Here is a 20,600-nt window from a genome sequence, read left to right as displayed (position 1 = left end):
ATTATTTTTTGATTTTTAATTAAGAACTACAAACCCACGAAAACTACTAAAACTTTGAGAGAAAACTTTTAACAATCTGTTAAAACTGACCAATAGCCTCACTAATTTCTGTGTCCAGGATTAACATCACAACCAGGCGGGTATTCCAGAAAGCAGGTTATGCTAGCTCCCACGATAAGTTTGAGGCTAAGGAAGTTGATAACCTCAGCTTTCGGTTCCAGAAATGGAGGTATGTTTCAGGATATGTCAAGTTGCCATGGCAACTCATGCTCTGAACATAACCTGGTCTGGAGCAGGTTTAGTTGAAGGTTAGTTTGTTTTCAGAGAGGTGAAGCAGCATGGCGTGTCCATTTGAAGATGATTTAGTGGATGAAGAAGCTCAGATAATACTTTTTCCACCATGAGAGGCTGATAAGACCACATATGGATGTTGGAAAAATAAACTTTATACTTTGATCTAACTTAATTATTTGCTTCAGTTAAGATAAATCATTTTTTGTTAAGTCAGTTTAAAAATAACACGTAGTTTTCAGACAGTTATTTTACTTTCATTCAAATTAATTCAATTAAGTAGGTGTAACTTTGGTGCTGCTGTTAGATCGGCACCGCAAGGGATTGTGGGATACCATTCCCTTTCCTGGAACACCCCCTTTAGTTCTTAGTCAAATAGGCTCCGCCCACTGCAGGTAAAACTATGGGGACAGGTGGGTACCGTCAACAAATGACACAGAAACATCCCAGACAAACAATTTTATCATTTTATTAACAACTCACCATGAATAATCTAAACTACATCACAGACATTTGTTGCTGTTAGCACAGATTTAAAATTAGTGATAAATTATTTAAAATACCTTCATTTTTTCTGTCACAGTAAACCACAGCTCCCCTTTTTTTTGCTTTTGGCTGTATTCCTTTCAACTATAAACTTTGTGATATCTTGAAAACATGCTGTTTTTAATAAAATAATGCTTAACTATGTGAAATGCAGAGTTTTTTATTTAAATCAGTTGTGACACTTAGATTACAGCATGTAATCTGTAATCTGCTTGGATGTGTGGAAACTGAGCGTCTGTCAAACTGATCCGGTTTTATTAAAACTCTGCGTCCCATCCAGACCCGTCGTCCGGAGGGGGCTCATCCGTGTCTTCTGTAAAACTGTCAAAGTCGCTGTGGACCAGCGGACCATCCGCCTGTAGAACAGACAGCAGAGGTTAAAGTCCCCAACAGACGGCCCTGAACCAGCAACTCCCCAGAAGACACCCACCGGGGGGGCGAATGGTGGTCTGATGCTCCCCTGCTGCAGGCCGTCCCAGTCAAAGCCGTCAAACCACCTGATGAGGAAACACACGTTTCCATGACAACCGCCTTGTCAGCATCAGTAAAGCAGTGACTGACGTCTTTGCCGGCTCACTTGTGTTTCTGGACGTCCCTCAACCCGTTCTTCTGGTTCCCCAAGCGTTCTGACGGACGGTCCCTGAAAAAGAAAAGGGAGTCAGTCGACGCAGAGGTCCATCCCACAGAACCAGAGCTGCTCACAGAACCGGAGCTGCTCACAGAACCAGAGCTGCTCACAGAACTGGAGCTTCTTACAGAACTGGTACCGCTCACAGAACCTGCAGAGTCCTTTGATGAGGTTGGCTGCACTCTTGGTGATCTTCCTGGGAAACTGGATCATGTCGATGCCTCTCAGGATGATGTTGTAGATGTCCAGCGGATCAGAAGCTAAAAACGGAGGACTGCAGAGACCAGACAGCTTTAGCAGACAGGTTCTCAAACTGACAGACTTTCTGCTTTCTGATTGGCTCTTTATCAGCTACCTTTACCTGTACAGTGGTTCTCTCAGCCTGAGGATGAATTTAGAGGAATAACTTGTTTTACAAACATAAACAAACATCTGAAATGTTCATAATTAGAGAAACGACAGATTGAGGTAAATGTCTAAAGTGGTGGTGGATCTTTTCATGCAGACATTTGAACAAGGTTTCAGTTATTTTTAAGCAGAAGTTTGGTTTAGATCAGGGGTCGGGAACCTTTTTGGCCGAGAGAGCCATAAACGCCACATATTTTTAAATGTAATTTCCAAAGAGCCATACAATAATGTTGTGTCTCTTTCCCACACTGAGGCACGGAGACTTAACCTCTTTTAAGGTTCTCTATTCTGGTTACTGCAGACTGCAACGAACACCATACAATTAATTCAGCAACTCCTGAATCTCTCCTGCTGAAACGAGAGCGCTTCTACCAACTTCATATTCACCTGCTCCCGCTGCAGTCCTCCCATTACCCTTATTCGGCCCATGGCTGAACCCCATTGGCCCAAATTACCTAACAACAGGCTGAGCGACAGAACTGAGGGCCAATCAGCTCTCTGCTTGATGCGTTTAATGAACTCCAGAACTTTTAAAGCGGCCCAACAGCCAAGTTAAACTCAGTCCGCGACAATATGTTTAAAACTAAATATACAAGTGAATGTGTGCATTTGATGTAATTTCAACATTTTTAAAGTACAATAAGTCTGTGGATTCTTTTTAATAACATCGTTATGCTGTTGCTGATAAATGATGAGTATTTCTCGTGGTAGTTTTTTTTTTTTTTTTTTTTTTTTTTTATCTTGTCCTGTCCAACAGCTGGGCAGACAGATGAGAGCTGAGGGCCTCTTGTCCATCCATCCATCCATCCATCTTCCTCCGCTTATCCGGGACCGGGTCGCGGGGGCAGCAGACTGAGCAGAGATGCCCAGACTTCCCTCACCCCAGCCACTTCCTCCAGCTCCTCTGGGGGGACCCCGAGACGTTCCCAGGCCAGCCGAGAGACGTAGTCTCTCCAGCGTGTCCTGGGTCTTCCCCGGGGCCTCCGCCCAGTGGGACATGCCCGGAACACCTCTCCAGGGAGGCGTCCAGGGGGCATCCGGACTAGATGCCCGAGCCACCTCAACTGGCTCCTTTCGATGTGGAGGAGAAGCGGTTCTACTCCGAGCTCTCCGCGGGTGACCTAGCTTCTCACCACATCTCTAAGGGAGCGCCCAGCCACCCTGCGGAGGAAGCTCATGTCAGCCGCTTGTATTCGGAACCTTGTTCTTTCGGTCATGACCCATAGCTCATGACCATAGGTGAGTACTGGAACGTAGATCGACCGGTAAATTGAGAGCTTTGCTTTTCGGCTCAGCTCTCTCTTCACCACGACGGACCGATAGAGCGACCGCATAACTACGGACGCTGCTCCGATCCGCCTGTCAATCTCACGCTCCGATCTTCCCTCACTCGTGAACAAGACCCCAAGGTATTTAAACTCCTCCACCTGGGGCAGGGACACTCCACCGACCGAGAGATGGCAAACTACCTTTCTCCGGTCAGGGCCTCTTGTGTTGGACATATTTTACTTTAACAAGAGGGGTTATTCATCTTCAGACAAACCAAAGGTATGTCTGAATAAACCCCTTTTGTAATTGAGGCCAAACTTTATTAATTTCAATCATGTCTGAAAATCTTTGGTGTTGGACCGGACGGAAAAGGAAAGGGGGGAAGAAGAGAGAGGGACGTTAGAGAGAGGGGGGGTAGGGGGTGATAATAGGAGGGGAAGGGGGATAATACCATGAAGCAGCATAAAGCAACAAGTTTACTGGTTGTTAATCATTATGGTAAGGTTCAAATGCAGAAAGAAAAAAAAAGAAAAAAGGGGCGGAGCCTGTCCACACACACACTCAAATGTTATAAACACACCTGCTAGCTGCAAAAATGTCCACCTGTCGACATGTACACAAAACAGATAGTGTTCACACACGCATACTTATGCCTTAAAACCAAAAAGTGTGAAATATTTCAGTCATTCAGTCATGCAAACTGTTAGTGCAAAGGTGAGCTAACACCTGTGCTCAGGTGAGTGTTTATGTTCTTCTAAAATGGATGGTGGAACGTGAAAAGAAGGAGGGAGAGTGCCCAGCCATCCCCACCCCAAGACCCCCACCGCAGCAGCAGCGGCAGCCGGAATCCCCCCAACGCCACACGGGAACCGGCAGGGAACAACCGCCGCCCGGGCGACTAAGCCCGCCACCCAGGCCAGGGCCAGCAGGGCCGCCGCAAGGCCCCCAGAGCCAGAGGCCAGGGACGCACGGAGGGAAAGAGAGCGCCGCCCCAGCCCAACCAGGAGAGCAGCCCCCCCGCCGCGCCGGGAGAACCCAACGCAGGGCCCCACCGGAGAAGGACGCCCACAGCCCCAAACGAGCACCCCACCACCACCCAAGAGTTCCGGGCATCCCCCCGCCCCAACCCCAGGTACGAGCCAGGACCCCCCAAGGGAGACCCGCTCCGCACTCCAGGCAGCCACCCGCCCGGCCCACGGTTGGTCCAGGGAGGAGCGAGGCAGGGGCCCGCCGCCCCCGCCCAGGAGGGGGGAACCCCGGGGAAAAAAAAGAGGGCCCACAAGGGGTGTTGTAAATATGACCCGACCAGGCTCGGCCACAGTTGGAAATTTGGCGGGGCCCAGCACTCAGGAGCAAGGACCAGAACCCACCCCCCAGGGACCAGACACCCCTGGCTCAGATGTAATGTGAACCCCCCCACCGCGCGGAGAGAGCACCGCCGGGCCCAGGAAGCCGGCACCCCGGGGACACGGCCGCCGCTGCAAAGGGGCCCGTACCCCCCACCAGGGAAGAGGCAGGGGACAGACGGACCCAGGTCCCACCTTCCTTGCAAAATGTGTGTGCGTGTATGTGTGTTTGAAAGGGTGTGTGTGTGCATGTGTGTGTGTTTATGTTGGGATGTATATATTGAGGGGGGAGGGGTGTGTGTACTAAGGGGGGTGCAGTTAAAATTGGCGAGTAGGGCACTAAGGGGACATCTCCTGATTACTCACAGTGACGTCCCCTCACCCTCCCCACCAAGGGGCCCTAAATAAAAAAGGTGAACCCCTTAGTGTTTGGATGACATGAGCGCCACGCATCGCAGAGACCCAGATCATTCATGTACTGCTTTAGAATACTTGCAGACTGCCATGTACGCTGGTTTGCTGCTGTGCTGAGTCTGTCAAGTTCAGGGTCCAAAACAAGGTTGACGTCTCCTCCTATAATGATTGTGGAGTCAGAGTGAACTGAGAGTGAGGTGAAGAATCTGTGAAAGAAGGAAGAGTCGTCAACATTAGGACCATAGATGCTGGCTATGCAAAAGTCCTTGTTCTGAATGGATATATTAATGATTACAAATCTGCCTTCTGGGTCAGTAACTGTATCCTTATGAGTAAATGTAACATTTTTATTAATCAAAACTGCAACCCCTCTTTGTTTGGAGTTGAAACTGGCAGAATACATAGCTGGATACTGGGAACAGCACAGGAGATGACCAGCTGATAATGATAAATGGGTCTCCTGCAGCAGAGCTATATCTGCTTTAAGATCATTCAGGTGATTTAACACTTTCAATCTCTTTGGCCCAGAACCAAGTCCACGCACATTCCAGCTAACGATGTTAAGACTGTTCATAGCTGTTCTAACTGGGAGAGTGCAAGGCTAAATAGTGCGTGTGCCCGTCCGTGTGCGCGTGCCCGCTGTGCGTTCCTGCTACACTGAAGCTCTGTGCGTTGTGGGTGAACGTGTCTTAGCTGTCAGCTGCATGTTGCGTGCGTCCTGTGTGAGCCTAAGTGAGGTTTTTGCAGTTTATCAACGTGTGTGTGCGGGATCGCGTGTGCATGCTCTTATGCGCGCTAGTATGCGCGCGCGCCCGTTCCGTGCATAAATAAATACTCACCGTGGTTGCGTTGACTTTACCTGATTCACATATGAGAACATGGGAAGGGGGGGGGACAAGAGAAAAGAGAGAGGGAAAGAGAAAGAACAAAAAACAAAAACAACGAAACAACAACAGAAACATGAATGTGAGAGAAAGAAAAAACACTTTTCCTGAGAGGTGTTGATGATCCGATTATTTCCTATTCAATTAAATAAGTTTGCTGGTTTCTTCTGGGCGGCGCAGATGTCAGTGCGCCTCTGAAAGCCTTCAGCACAGCCAGGGTGTTACCTCTGGGTCCCGGAACAGCTTGCCATTCACAAAAAGTTTATCAACAGCAACCACCGCACGAGCTCCAGCAGACAGGTGCTTCCTCCTCAGCGGGAAGAGGATTTTCCGCCGGCGGAGGATCTCGCCTGGAAACTGATCATTCACGCTATAATGTGTGTCTTTCAGCTCTCGCCCTCTGCTTTTTACCTGCTCCTTTTGTTTATAATGTTCAAATTTAGCAACAATAGGACGGGGACGCTGATTGTCCGGCCTCTTTCCTCCGAGCCGGTGAACCCTGTGGAAGGAGATCTTCTGGACTTCTTCCTTGGGGAGTTTCAGGTGGACCTCTATAAAGGACTTAACAATGTTCTCCGGGACTTCTCCTGCCTCTTCTGGAATCCCTGCGAACACTAGATTGTCCCTCATGCTCCTCGCCTGAAGATCCAGGAGGGTTTCTTTGATGGATCGGTTTTCCTCAGAAAGACGGGCGGTGTCGTGGCCCAAGATCTTCACGGTCTCTCTGAGGGCCTGGTTCTCCGCTGCGAGCTCCTGCACCTGCTGTTGGCTGAACTCCAGAGACTCTCGCAGACCTTGGAATTCCTTATGGAGGATCTCCAGCAGATTTAAACGGCAATCAAGGCTGGAGAGCCTTTTATCAATTGAATCCAGGATATCACTCATGTTGCTGCCTGGGGAGGAGGCAGCCCCCGGGGAGTCTTCGGGACGGTTGCGTTTGGTGGACGGAGTGGCGGTGTTGGATTTCTTCATGAGGCAGGTATTGAAACACTCGTCGATGTAATTCTCCAGATCCTCCAGGTCCTCCAGGTCATCCAGGCTGGCAAATGCTTGACAAACTTTTTCAGATTTTTATTTTTTAAACTTTCTGGATTATTTAAATATGGCGGTGTAATTAAATAAATCAAAAATGTTTGTTCACAACTTACGCGCCGCCAAGTAAACTCACCACACTCCTCTCGTCGGCTTTCGCGATACTACAGCATCACGTAATCTCTACCTCACCTCTCGTGGTAGTTTTGCTGATGGTCTAGTCTGGTTGATACGTGGTGAGTTTCTGCTTCATGCAGGCGTTGAGACTTTAAACGTGATTTTAGGTTAGTATCAATGTTCTGTAGATGTGAGACAGATTGATCACATGCAGACGGGGAGCCAAACACACACTCACACGCCGCAGTGAGTGACGGGCAGCGGATTTTACGTTTTTACAATACCTGCGCGATTCACCTGCTGCCGCCCCCCCCCCCGCTTTCTTCCTCACACATCCCGTCCCCGCATCTGCGCGCTCTTTCTCAGAGACGGGAGCGCGTAGTTTTAGGCACGGCAATTCACAGGTTTCCAGGTGGTACAAACTCTGTGAAATAATAGATAATTGTAAAGTGATAATGCTGGCGCAGATTTTGTTCTCCAAGCACGGCTACTACTGTGCGCCTCTGGCATCGCATCGCGCCCGAGAAGGACTGGTCTAATGAAAAAAAAAATTATAATCAAAGATTTGTCTGCGAGCCACATGTGACCATCAAAAGAGCCATAGATGGCTCGCGAGCCATAGGTTCCCGACCCCTGGTTTAGATGGAGACGTGTGGTTCCAGGTGGAAACAGAAGATCTACGGTTGGCCTCTAGAGGCGCTGTTGCGTCTCAACAGTCGTACCTGCCACAGAGCAGCTCAAACAGCAGGACCCCCAGCGCCCAGCAGTCCACCGAGCCGTCATGGCCTTTGTTCAGGAGGATCTCGGGGGCGACATACTCAGGCGTCCCGCAGAACGTCCACGTCTTCTTTCCCACACCGACATACTTGGCGAAGCCAAAGTCCACCTGCCAGCAGGGGAAACGTCAGACGGTTCTAGTTTGAGTAATTCTACCAGGCAAACAATTGAAAAAAGCCTAAAAACCAGCTTAGCGTATCCTCTGAGGTCCAGCAGGATGGTCTCTGGTTTGAGGTTCCTGTAGATGATTCCTTTGTGGTGAAGATAGACCAGAGCTTCAGTGACACAACCGGCATAGAAGCGAGTGGCGCCGTCATCAAAAGGCCCCCTTTGGACAGGAAGAAAAACCATTTGATTTCAGGTTGGATGCTGAGTGTCGGAGGAGACAAAGATCCAGTGACGCACCTGTCCTGCAGCAGAGACCACAGGTCGCCCCCCAGGCAGGCCTCCAGCAGCATGTAGAGACGTCTGGAGTCTCTGAACGTCCGATACAACCTGCAGAAAAACAGTCAAAAGACCTCAATGCTGGCAGCACAGTCTGGACCTGCCGCACATCCCATAATAAAAGCGTATAAAACACATTAGATGAAGGGAGAAGTGCTGAGCTAAATCCTTGATTTAAAATCAAAATCATGAAAAGATGTGTATAAGGCAATGAATAGAATGATTGAAGGGTGGATTGAGTGTCTTCCTGATTCTAGACGATCTCCATACACGCCCCCCCAATCCATACATCAAAGCCTCAGCCAACTCTGTGGTGACACCATGCATTCTGTGACCTAAATAGATACAAATCTATATTTTTCTCAGGACTGGAATCGACCCGACCTGAAAGAAGCGAGCCTGTGATTGGACGTCTCTTTGTTTGCGTCACATGAACACGAAAAGGTAAAGACAGTAGAGACACAACAGGAAGAGAAACAGATCAAGTTTGACAGAAACTGATTATTTGATTTCGGATTCCTATTTTATACGTTATTATCGACATAATCCTGTTTGCATCTGTGGTTTTTAAGCGATGCTGCCGTTTCTCTCAGTACAAGAACAGTTTTTTTGTTTCACATCCTTTACATCCTGAATGATAATAGAGAGTGAACTTTGAGGCCACCGAAAGGTCATAATTATTCCCTCTTTTTTGTTTATTAAGACAGTGGTTTTTCATGTTTTTATTCATATACAAATCAAGTTAGGATGAGCAAACATTTGAAATGCACACACAAAAAAAACCCAACAAAATAAAAATAGGTCACGACAAGGCAACAATCTAAAATTACAACAGTTTTGATATATTTTGATCAATTACTGCAGTTTTCTTGTTTTTGTTTGAAATGCGTTTAAAACACTTAAAAGAATCAGAAGATCCTAAACAAAGGGCATGTGTTTTCCATTTATATAAATGAAAAAGGGTTTGCACAAAAGAAGTTGGATGACATCAGAAACTTCCGGGTTCAGGTTTTCCATAAAGAAGAGAACATCCGGTAAAGAAAAAGAGGGAATATTATAAACTTTGAGTGACAGCCAATTATGGATGTCAGTGCAGAATATTTTTTATCTGGTTGCAACTATCAAAGAAATGTTCTAAAGGTTCGGTTTCAGATGAACAGAAAACACACGGTTCAGATTGAAACTTAAAGCTTTGATGTAAAAATCTCCAACCGGGTAAATTCCTAAGGTTCAGATGAGAGAATACATCACACTTCCTCTTCCGGGCTGACTTTCAAAATAAGAGACACGCTTTGGTGTAGTTCTGCTCCACCTTCTGTCATTGTAGCAGTTACTAACTGCTATGTCTTGTTTTCTAGCAGATGCTCTGGTGTTTCTGTCCGTTTTTCTTCTTCAGTTAATTAATTTTTTCCCCTTTTTTCTCTTAACTGACTTCTCAGTCAGAAAGCCCCCCCCCCCCGGGTCTGGTTCTGGTGTAGGTTTCGTCTCCATCTTCCAATCTAGAAAGTCCTTAGTCGATTCAGATTAAATGATGATGAAACGGTTCAAGATTGTTCCGGACCTGACGATGAACGGGTTGTGAGCCTCCATCAGGATGCGCCGTTCGGACCGGACGCGGTTCTGCTGGCCCGTCTGCAGGATCCGGCTTCTCTGCAGCACTTTCAAGGCGAACGAGCGATTTGGATACTTCTCCAACTGGACCTGCAGACAGAAGCCCTGAAGCTCCACATGGACGCCAACCTCACACAGTCTGACCTGAACGTGCGCACGCCCCACCAGGTCCACGCGACTGCAGCCCCCCCGTCCCAGAGTGGAGATGATTCGGAAATGACCGAGGGACAAACCGGAGATGAAGTCCGACTCCACCCGCTGTCTGAAAAAACAGAGCAGAGAAGCTGCTGAGAAGAGTGGGAAAATGTTTCCTTTAATCCTCCCTGTGTGGCTGAACGTCTTAATCTGAGACGATTTTTTTTTAAAGGAAGGATCTGACAACAAACTCTGGATCCAGCATGTGGAGGTCTGTGAAGGTCAAAGCTTCTCTGACAGAACTGATGTTGGATATAAAGACTTTCTTCACACAATAAAAGTACAAATGCTGGAGCAGCCGACCTTCAGCTTCTGCAAACAAACAGCTCTTCAGTCAGAAAAGAGAAGCTCCGCCCCCAGCAGCAGTTACATAGCACTCTGACTGAAGCACCAATCCTTTTGTCACCTGAACTCGACCTCAGCGCCGCCATCGCTCCCGACATCGCCTCCGTCCGGTGCTCCGTCCGGTCCTCCGTCCGGCCCTCCAACCACCCGCTTGAAAGACCTGAGACACACAGAGCCCTCAGTAGCCCCACCCCACAAAAGAAAAACTAATTTAAACTGAGCTTGGGGCTGAAGGAAGATCCAGACTCACTCCCTGTCGATGACCAGGCACGTTGCCCCCCCAACAGCCATGACACTGGCGGCGCGCACATCTTCCCTGCAGGAGAAACAAAGTGTTCAGAAAAGCAATAAAAAGTTATTTAAAAATGTCTACAAAGAAAAACTAGCTCCAATTTTTACATCACTTGAACGTTGTTACCATGGACCCCCTCCCCTACACATACTGAGAAGTAACCCTGAAAACCTCACGTCGTCATGGTTACAGATGCTGTTTAGCGTCGTCTCTGGAACAAAAAGGTGTGTAAAGATGAAGAAGACCCAGCCGGACGAGTTGAAGAGTCTCCTCTGAATGGCGGCTATTGTGACCAGCGTTTCCATGGTAACCCGTCAGGGTTGTTACGGACGATACATGATCACATGAAAGCCCCCTAAACCCCTCCATAAAGCATCCCTGTGAGTGGAGCCCCCCCATGGGGGAGAAGGAGCCTCACGACAGCAGAATCTTCTCAGCTGTTGACTTGTGTTGATCTGTGTGTATGTTGTGTGTTTGTAGTTGTGTGTGTGTTCGTGTGTGGTGGTGGTGGGGGGGTCACCCTTTCAGGGCGTGCTCTCCAAACCAGTCCCCCTCAGAAAGAGTCCACTCCGTCTCCCGCTCGCCGTCTGCTGAGGCCTGCTGGGACGCCTTCACCTGTGGGGGGGGGCGATGAACCATGAAGCGGGGCGACAGGAAACACGTCACAGGTGTGCAGACTTCCTGCTCTGCAGCAGAAAACAGCGTCATCTCAGACTCCACAGGCCTCATGTGTGCTGGGTGGGGTGGGGCCCCAGCCTCATCTGGACCGGTTGGGGCTGTTGGTGGCGTTGCAGCAGCGGCTGCTGCAGGTGGAGGAGCGTGAGCTCCACCTCTCAGGTGAAGTCTGCACAGGAGTTTGGAGTGCAGTGAAAACAGGATTTGATCGTCTGAAGCATTGCCAGAGTCGCCCGTTCCTCTCTTGCAGCACAGAGATCCTGGTGCTTTTCATTTTAGTCGTTTAAATTTTTGTAATGGCCTTCTCTCTGGTTTACGCAAAAAGTCACGAGTTCTGACGAGGTCCAGGGGGCGGGAACGCATTACACCCATTTTAAAGTCGCTCCCTGTGTTTCAGGATAGATTTAAGATTCTCTGAACGGTTTAAACGTTTTAACGGTCTTCTTATTGATCCGATCTACTTCTAAAGCATGAGACCTCTGAGGTCCTCCGGTGCTGGCACCGAACCGAACCAGACCTTTTCTTTAAGCTGCAGTTCCTCGTTTTTGTTCCCTCCGTCCCTCTGCAGACCTCGGACTAAAGGTGATGGTCGGATCAATGACCCTCAACACAAACTCTTCCTGCTCACCTGTCCTTCACTGACGATGAAGAAGGTGTCCCCGGGTGCCCCCTGACGGATGATGAAGTCTCCGTCACTGTAAACAGTCTGAGAGTGAAAGGCGATGGACAGGTTTGTCAGCTGCCATTGCTTCCTGATATGCGTCCAGAGGAGCTCAGCTCACCTCCTCCAGAGCCTCAGCCAGTCTGCAGAGAACGCCGTCGGGCAGCGACTGAAACCAGGGAACCCTGCAGAGACAGAACACCTGAGCCGTCTCTCTACGGCAGAGCGGGAGGAGCTTCACCGGAGCTGCCGCTACCTGCGCAGGAGGTCCGTGTGCCGGGAGCGCCTGAGGAGGCCGGCCCTCATCGTAACGGTCTGGAAACCCTGACGGTCCATCGCCCAAAGCCGGACGTTGGTCAGAGCTGAAGACCAACAAGCAGAGGGAAGGTCAGCGCCGCTGCTGAGACCTGAACCATTTCAGGATCTGCCCCAAAGGTCAGAGGTTAAGGTGATAAATCTGCCCCATCAGGTAAAGGCCAACATCATTTTATACGTTTGGATGTTTGTGTTCTGCTGTCCCTCAACCCTCATTCATGTCCTCATGGTTTTGTCCGACAGAAACCCGTTGATCCTTTAATCTGAGGTTCAGCAGATGAATCATCAGAACAGATGAGTTTCCTTCAAACAAACATCCATGTTTGGAGAAAGCTGCATCTCTGAAATCTCTCTGGTTTCTGTTCTGTCCGCTTCGCCACAGCGCCGCGCGCCCACATCCATTCAGTGTATTTACAGCCCTCATTGACCCCCCTCCCTCCCACGCAGAATCAGCTGTACTCATCACAGCTCGCTGGAGGACGAAGCTCAAGCCTCCAGCGTGGAGAGCTTCGTTTTTCAAGGTCGGTTTGGAACTTCCTCAGGCGCCGCGGCGCTCACGAGCACGGCTTTAATACACAGCCTTCCTGACAAAAACTGCATCCCAACGATGAGAAATGAGCTTTTGTCAAGCAAAAATAAAAAACTAAAGCGTTTCAGTTTAAATGCATCGTTTTTATGAGGCTCCAAACCACTACAGGTCCACCACTGTGCTTCATAATAGAGCTTGATCATAAGAATCTGGTTTATAGTCCATAACCCAAACAAAAGTGCAGAACAGGACCAGAACCTACAAACTCCTCCTCCTGTGACGCCGTGAAAACCTGCACGAACGCCGCTGTTGTCAGGAGGTCGAGTACGGATGTGTGGAGGTTCTCTGGGGTCATCAAGACCATAAACTCTGTCTGTTCAGCTCTGCAGAACGAACACAGAACCATCATTCCTGCAGAATCATCTGCATTCATTTCCATCTCGTTAACCACCTTTTCTCTGCAGATGGATTTTTAATGGAGCTTCTGTGATTCTTTTTCAAGTGCTCAGAGAGCTTCCTGTTCCCCTTCAGCCTCTTTAAAGACAGAACGCTGAAGGTCGGGAAATAAAAGCAGCCGCTGGAGAGCAGAGAGGGTCAGTGGGGGCTGACCGATGCCAGCAAACGATCCAGAGAGTTTTCAGACTGGAGAGGCGAAGCTTCTGCAGAGACGAAAACTGGACCAGAAGAGATTTGACCATTGAGCTTCATCTACCTGAGCTCTGTTCCCATAACCATCTCAGTTTTCTAAGACTGGGTGGTTAGCCCTGTGCCAACCCCCCAACCTGGAGGGCCAGTGGACTGCTCTTATTCTGGCCTCTACCCTGGATCTGTCTGGCATGGGAGACCCAACCAGGAGCACAAAGCTCCAGCCAGCATAGCTATCCAGGTCATCCAGACACGCAACCCCCCCAACCACAACAGGGTGGCAGTCCATGGGCACCCATTACAGGTGGTCTCATGGAGACTACGTACGACGAATACTACGTCACAGCCCCCCACCACGGTCGATGACCAGAATTGACCATTTACCGAAAGCTTTGCTTACCTGTAGCCCCCTCACATCAGGAGGTGGAAGTGAGAAGGACGCTCAGAACAGGAGTAACAAAGCAAGGGTTACATTCATCGGCATGATCCATACTTGGAAGTCATCACAGTGCAGCACCAAGACCAAACTGAAACTCTACAACAGCTGTGATCGCTCAGTGGGGAACCGTCTACACCTTGGCCTGCAACCGTCAGAAATGGATGGAAAGATTTCATTGCTGCCCCAAGCGTCTCAAGACGTAAAAGGGCAGTGAGGAGAAGAAGCTAAGCTCTGAAAAAACGACCCAAAGAAGAAATCTTCCTGAGATGCTAAAGAAAACCTGAAAGTTGGGAGAAAGTCAGAGAAAGAAGGTTTTGCTGTGATCTGCTAGATCACAGATCATTAGAACCTCAGCAGTTCTGCCTCCAGAGTTCAAACACAAGCTGATGTCATTTCCTGTTTCCTTCAAACGCCTCCATCTGCTTCCACCCAGACTCCACCACAGTCGTCTAGAACAGAAGTTTTTTCAAACTCTGAGTCATGTTTGGATCTGTAGCTTTCTGCTGTAGATCAAAATGACTCAATAACAAGAAAGACCAGGTCAAAGCGAGTTCATTTTTACTGAATCGGCTGATGGAGAACCAGATTCATCTGAGGAGCCGAACAGAGGAACAGTTGATGAAACTGTCCTCACATCTGCAGGGGTTTGATGGTTTTACAGAACAAAGAGACTGCATGTTTTTGGCACCAAAACAGTAAAAATCCCAAATGTTAAATTCTAATCTTTTCATTTGTCCAAATAATTTGGGTGAAATTGTTCTTTTCCTTTTAGAAACCCGTCGTTCAGACAGAATGAATGGACTGTGAAGGTCCAAACGTGTCTGCTGGTGTGAACATGGACGACGTCTCTGATGTCCAAAAGCAGAGACGCCTTCAGTGATGTCAGGAGCAGGTGGAGGCGGGACTTTACCTGTGACGGTGGCTGTGCAGGCGCATCGCTGCAGGACAGCCAGCTCTCCAAACACCTTCCCGCCGCTGATGTTGCTCCGTTTCCTCCCCTGTTTGGTCACTTCCACCCTCCCCTCTGCAGACACGCACCGATTCGTCAGACGGCTGTCCGCTTCGAGAACCGCCGCACTCAAACGCCAGGAAAAAGAAAAACACCCAATGATGAAATCATGAGACAAAACTATGAAGATTTTACTCTTAAATATCTGCACCAATAAGAAAACGTCTTATTTTGACAGTTCTACACGTTTCAGCTTTTAACTTGAAATGTGTCTCAAACTAAACCAACAAGAAAATTCTAAACTCTAACAAAAATACAGACACTTAAATAATGAAGCTGTGCCATAAATTCATGCCAAATTATTGTTAAGTTAGAGCAAGAAAATGTTACAGAAACTGAAAGTGCTAAATGATGTGCAGAATGTAAACGTTATGAGCAGAAACTTTGACCTAAATACTACTAAATGCAGAGAACATCCAGAATGCTGACAAAAGCTAAAGTACATGCTTTATGATCACATCACAAAAATACGTTTAAATTAAAGACAAATTCATAAAAATCCATTTCTGGAGTCTTTTCAGTTGGTTTTATCTCCATAGCAACTATTTCATGTTTTCGTCCCCTGGGAGTGACGACCAGCTATGAAAACTTTAGTAGAATGATCAAAAGCAAACATTTGTTGACCACACCCCCACATTCCTAATATGGTCATATCGTGTGTTATATTGTTTCGTTCAGCTTGAGCCAAAGATTCATGTATTAAATTTTCAGGAGAGGATTGAAAGTGCATGCTGACCCTCCAGAACGTAGAGCGTTGAACCCACATCCCCCTCCTGGGTCACGCAGCTGCCCTTGTCCAGGCTGGTGGGGTACATGCTGTCCACAATGGAGGCGATCTGCACACGAGGCCACGAGTGACTGAACGTTTCTGGTGGGAAGCATCCTTCACCAGCACAGACTCGGGTGGGCCGTACCTGCTCCCGCTCTAGATGCTTCATGTAGTCGTTGTCCAGCAGAGCTTTCTGGATCAGATCTCTGGATCTGCACACACAACAGCAATGACCTTCCAGCTGTCTGTCAAACATGTTTCAGCGGCAGGAACTGTTACTCTGGGTGGTTCTGTCCATTATCACATTATGATGCATGTCAGGTCTTTTTTCTGACAGCTAAACCTTCAAAACCTCCACAGCGGGAGTCTGTCTTTCCACTGCTTCTATGCGGTTTTTCTGCCAAAAATGCTTCCAACAAATATCCACCGATATGCAGATGACGCTTTTATATTTACCTCCCAAACCTCACCAAATAACACAACATGTCTTCTTATTTTCTATGAATAAAAGATCACTCCAGGAAACAATCACAGGGGATTCTTAACATGCAGCTCTGGTGCAGTTTCATTAGGGAAGATCGTCCTCTGGCTTGTTCCTTCACTCGACACGTCATTCATCAGGTCTTCACTCTGAACCAATAGTCACATGGTTATCTCTCTGCACTCCAGACACTTTCTCCGGCCTTCCTCCACCCAGTTCTCCACCTGGAGTGGCGCTTTGTCGTGGTCTGGGCCTCAACCACCATCAGCGTCTACACTCTGGGGTTTCTTTATCTTTGGTCTGACTTGAAGTTCATTCATCTTCCAATCTATTTTGTCCCTTTCGGGGTCACGGGGCTGCCGGAGTCCATCCCGGCCACCTGTGGGCGGGGGCAGGTAGGTACACCCTAGACAAGTTGCCAGTCTGTTACAGGGCCTGACTTGAAGTTGTGTTCTGGAATCTGGACCTGAAATCTCCCTCCTGGCAACGTTTCACATTCATCCAAGTGGCTTAATCAGTCTGGAGGATACTGTGGGGTTTGTTTTTTAGACAAACGCCCAAAAATGATGGTGAATGCAGAATCAGTGAGAGCGGCCAACATCCATCCCAGCACACAAACACCACCCTGTCTGCTTTTTTATGGCAGTTGTTACGGCGATTCTCACTCTTTGCTCTTTCTGTAGCTGGTAATGCTGACGGCGGCGAGCTGGGCAGAGTCCAGGGGCGGGGCCTCAGCAGAGAAGGCGTGTCTCTTTGTGCGACGAGTCTCTGGAACACACAGCTGTGAGTTCACACACACACTCTGACACTGATTGATGAAAGAAAACATGAATATTCATGCAGCTGCTGCTGTGATTGGTCAGTGTACTGATGTGATTTTGTTTGTGGTGCAGACAAACAAACAAACAAGAAAAAACATTTTGTGTCTTTTTGGACTCTCTTCTTTATCTATCACTTTGCTTCTGAACGTTTACTGTTCCTTTATTATTGATTTTTCTTAAATTTGTTTCAAAGGTTTTTGCTCTCTTGATGGTCTTTAACTTTTTCACATTTTTGCCTTTTTTTGGATTTCTTAAGAAGAAAAATGCGAATCAGAAACTAAAGTTTCTCCAAGGAAGAAGAATCTTTTATTTTGACACTGTATTTCAAAGTGTTTCAGTGCTTTTATTTTGTACTCTGACTTTATTAAACAAAGAGTTTTTAAAAAACATTCAAATCGTTCTGTGAATGCTTTCCTTCTTTATGGTAAAAGAGAGAAAAATATAATATGTGGGCTTTAACTTTGAAATAACATTCTTAAGGATAGATATCTTCCTGAATGCCTGTAAAGGTGGAACGTCTGAGTGTGTGTGTGTGTGTGTGGGGGGGGGGGGTACCAGGACCTCCTAAACCTTTGCAGTCACCACTGCTCATTACTTATTAATAATTCATAATCAAACTGACAGGTGAGCTTAGACAGAAACCTCATCATGTTTGCAGATGATGCTGTGATCTATTTGAGAGTAAGGAGCAGGTGGAGGAACATTTAGAAAGCTGGAGAAACACCTGGAAAGGAGAGGAATTAAGGTCAGCTTAAGGTGAGGGGTGAGGTTATGGGGAGCATGGGTGAAGGAAGCGGAGGAGGCATGTTCAAGCAGGCTGGAACGGACGGAGGAAGGTTTCAGGAGTGATATGTCTACAAAGAGGATGAAGAGAAAGAGATTTTTCAAATCCAGTTCTCAAATCTAATTTTGTCTTCCTGAATAAAGAACAGAGCTGCTGGACCGTTCCTCTCGTGGTCCTGGAGCTCTTCTGGGGCCTCATTTATAAAACTTTGCGTAGGATTTGCGTCAGAAATGGCGTACGGATGAAACATAGGACGTGCGTACGCACAGAAATATTCGGAGTTATAAAACCGTGCGCACGCACATCCTACGCATCTTTCCCTTAATAAATCACAACCGATTCTAAATGCTGCACAGCTTTTGCGGCTACATGACACGCCCATAGTTGCCCATAAATAGTCCGTGAAACGCCCACAAATTAATATTCATGGCTTGCTAAATCATGGCAAACACAGAGGGGAAATCAAAAAAACGTAACTTCACTCAATGTGAAGTAGAAGTTATCGTTGGCGAGGTGGAAAAGAGGAGAAAACGTTGTTTGGAGGGCACAGTGTGGGCATTACTAATGCCATAAAGGCACTTGAGTGGCAAACGGTGGTAGACGCTGTAAATGCTGTAGCCTCACAACCTCGGACCGTGGCCGAAATAAAAAAGAAATGAAAGAAATGATCGGACATCAAAGTCGAGGCAAAAAAACGTCTAGCGCTGCATCGGCAGAGTGTGTCCGCCACGTGGGGGGAGGGGGGGGGCCGGAGCTGACCCCTCTTGATGAGAAACTGGCCGCTATTATTGGGGAATCCCTATTAAGTCCCCCTTATCGGCGTCCTCCTCCGCCTCAGTCACCTGACTGAGACGGAGGAGGACGCCGACGCGCCAGGGTCAGGGTGACACAGGTAAGAGAAATAATTCAAATGAATGCAGTCAAGTCACATGTATGCAGGCTACACAATTACAGATTATTAATATAGAACAATTTTATTTTAGTTGCTGGGTGTTCCAGCGGGGCCAGTGGTTACGATGCTGCAGCTGAGCAGCCGTCTGGCCCCAGCGTCTCCACGGCACGCGGCTCTCAACCCTCCAGCAGTGGGCGTGTCCTCACCGATGCAGTCCTTGAAATGCAGAGGGAAGTCAGTAGTTCAATCAGAGAGGTGGTCAAGGAGTTGGGCGAAATCAAGACTGACTGAAATAAACTGCACGATGAGGGAATTCTAAAAATAAATAATATTTTCCACACCCCTTTTTCTTTACAAGCGACGCATCACTTCCAAACGCTGGCGCACAGCAGCAGCAAATGGCTCAAATGCGTGGGGATGGGGTTCAGGGTCGGGGCCAACACAGCAATCAGCGCCAGGGGGTAGAGGCACGTTTTTAAGCTGTGCCACATTGTGTAGCACAGCACATGCCGGCACGATTTGGCACACACTGTCACTTTCACGTGTTTCTTCCATCTGCCGACGGTGTCGCCGTTTCTCATTTCACCCGTTTTTGTGCGTACGCCTGGGTCAGAGCTTGCGTGGAGGACCGCACATTTTCCCGTCAAGTTTGCTTTTTATAAATCTCAACTATTGCGTAGAGAGTGGCGTACGCCTTCTTTTGTGCGTACGCAACCTTTAGAAATGAGGCCCCAGATCTCCAGCTTCTCTAAATCTGCCTCTGTGGCTGCTCAGAGCTGTGACAGGTGAGTGGGATGGTACCTGCATCCTGTCCTCCCCGCCGTGCTGTACTGCGGTACCTGTCCAGCTCCACCTGCAGCTGGCGGATCAGGTCGTCCTTGGAGTCCAGCTCCAGCTCCAGCTCATCGATGAGAGCGTCTCTCTGACGGAGCTCCTCCACCTTCAGCTGCAGAGCCAGCTGGAGGTCCCGCAGGCTCCCGGGGGCCCTGGACACAGCCATGGCCCCAGCTTCGAGTGTACTTCAGGTGTACTGAGGCAAGCAGGTTTTCAGAGAACGGATCCGGATCCGGAACACTTCAGAGGAAACATCTCCATGAGGACTCGGAAATGTTTGAACATGAAGGTTTTTGTGGAGGAAATGACTTTACGGAGGTCAGTCTGACTTCAAATGTTCTCCTGTTCGGGTCTGGAAAGGTTCTACTCACTGAAAGCTGAAAGCTGCGCGAACAAGTCCGGTACGGTAAGCAGGTCTGGTTCTGATCCCGGTTCTGTTCGGATCCAGGCGTCAAATACAGAAGTGAACGAATGGAGATCGAACCGCGCGACGGTCCGCCGCAGCTCAGAAACAAGCACGAGCGCGAGCGGCGCGCACATCTGAGACCGACAGCGGTGACAAACTAAAAGACCCGCAAGCTTTTATTTTGAAAAATAAACAAAGAAAAGCTAGAAAAACAAAAGTAGCAGAATACTACATCAACAAATGTAGTTTTAATAAAGGGATAGAGATTAGAATTTTAAAACAAAATTAATTGTATTTTTTCCGTTTTCATTTGATAGAAAATACTGTTTTATATCAGCTTATTTTGTATGTTATAAATGTAATAGTTATGTATTAATTGTATTATTGCATTTATATTTTCTAAGCTTCATTTTTAATTTTTGAGTGTTTTTCCTTACTAAGAGCTTCCTACTGAACAACCTAAAGAAATGATTTTAAAAAGTACAAACATGATATTTCATACTTCTATTAACTACATCAAAAATGCTTAATTTAAAGATATTCACGTCGAAACTTTGTGTTATTTAAGAAATCCGATTACTTTTAAATTATAATGTGGTTTTTCTCTTGGTTATTTATCGAATACTATTTGATCATTTTATTTATTGATAAAGAATAAATTATACGACAAAAATATTTAGCCAAAGGTTTTTCGCAAAAACAGAATGTAACATGAATTTAAAGTAATTCAGCTCTCGGCCG

The 20,600-nt window shown here is 47.6% G+C and overlaps 1 protein-coding gene across 4 annotated transcripts; it reads right to left on the bottom strand.

The window, feature by feature from the left end:
• Positions 1 to 744: 744 nt before the first annotated feature.
• Positions 745 to 20,552, bottom strand: LOC101155618 (cGMP-dependent protein kinase 1). 4 transcript variants are annotated; one of them, XR_013659560.1, is made up of 21 exons: positions 19,825 to 20,552; positions 19,421 to 19,693; positions 16,788 to 16,890; positions 15,787 to 15,853; positions 15,609 to 15,708; positions 14,774 to 14,887; positions 12,192 to 12,297; positions 12,057 to 12,120; positions 11,903 to 11,980; positions 11,120 to 11,214; positions 10,558 to 10,623; positions 10,369 to 10,467; positions 9,933 to 10,029; positions 9,718 to 9,857; positions 8,118 to 8,207; positions 7,899 to 8,040; positions 7,658 to 7,821; positions 1,612 to 1,739; positions 1,415 to 1,477; positions 1,268 to 1,334; positions 745 to 1,193 (listed from the first exon to the last, which is right to left on the bottom strand). XR_013659560.1 is itself a non-coding variant. In XM_020707397.3 (21 exons), exons 2-21 carry the CDS (start codon positions 19,617 to 19,619, stop codon positions 1,095 to 1,097), a joined length of 2,076 nt encoding a protein of 691 aa, XP_020563056.1. In that variant the 5' UTR covers positions 19,620 to 19,693; positions 19,825 to 20,552; the 3' UTR covers positions 948 to 1,094. The 4 variants fall into 4 exon arrangements, 3 of the variants coding, with proteins under 3 accessions (XP_020563056.1, XP_078812526.1, XP_078812527.1); XM_020707397.3 differs by having other exon boundaries at positions 948 to 1,193; positions 1,617 to 1,739; XM_078956400.1 differs by lacking the exon at positions 19,421 to 19,693 and having other exon boundaries at positions 948 to 1,193; positions 1,617 to 1,739; positions 19,825 to 20,111.
• Positions 20,553 to 20,600: the final 48 nt, after the last annotated feature.

This window comes from Oryzias latipes, chromosome 12 (assembly GCF_053564925.1).
Source record: "Oryzias latipes strain Hd-rR chromosome 12, Olatipes_Hd-rR_3.1".
In the NCBI taxonomy this organism is placed as follows: Eukaryota; Metazoa; Chordata; class Actinopteri; order Beloniformes; family Adrianichthyidae; genus Oryzias; species Oryzias latipes.
The sequence above is the reverse complement of the archived record's forward strand: the minus strand, read 5'-3'. Positions and strand labels throughout refer to the sequence as shown.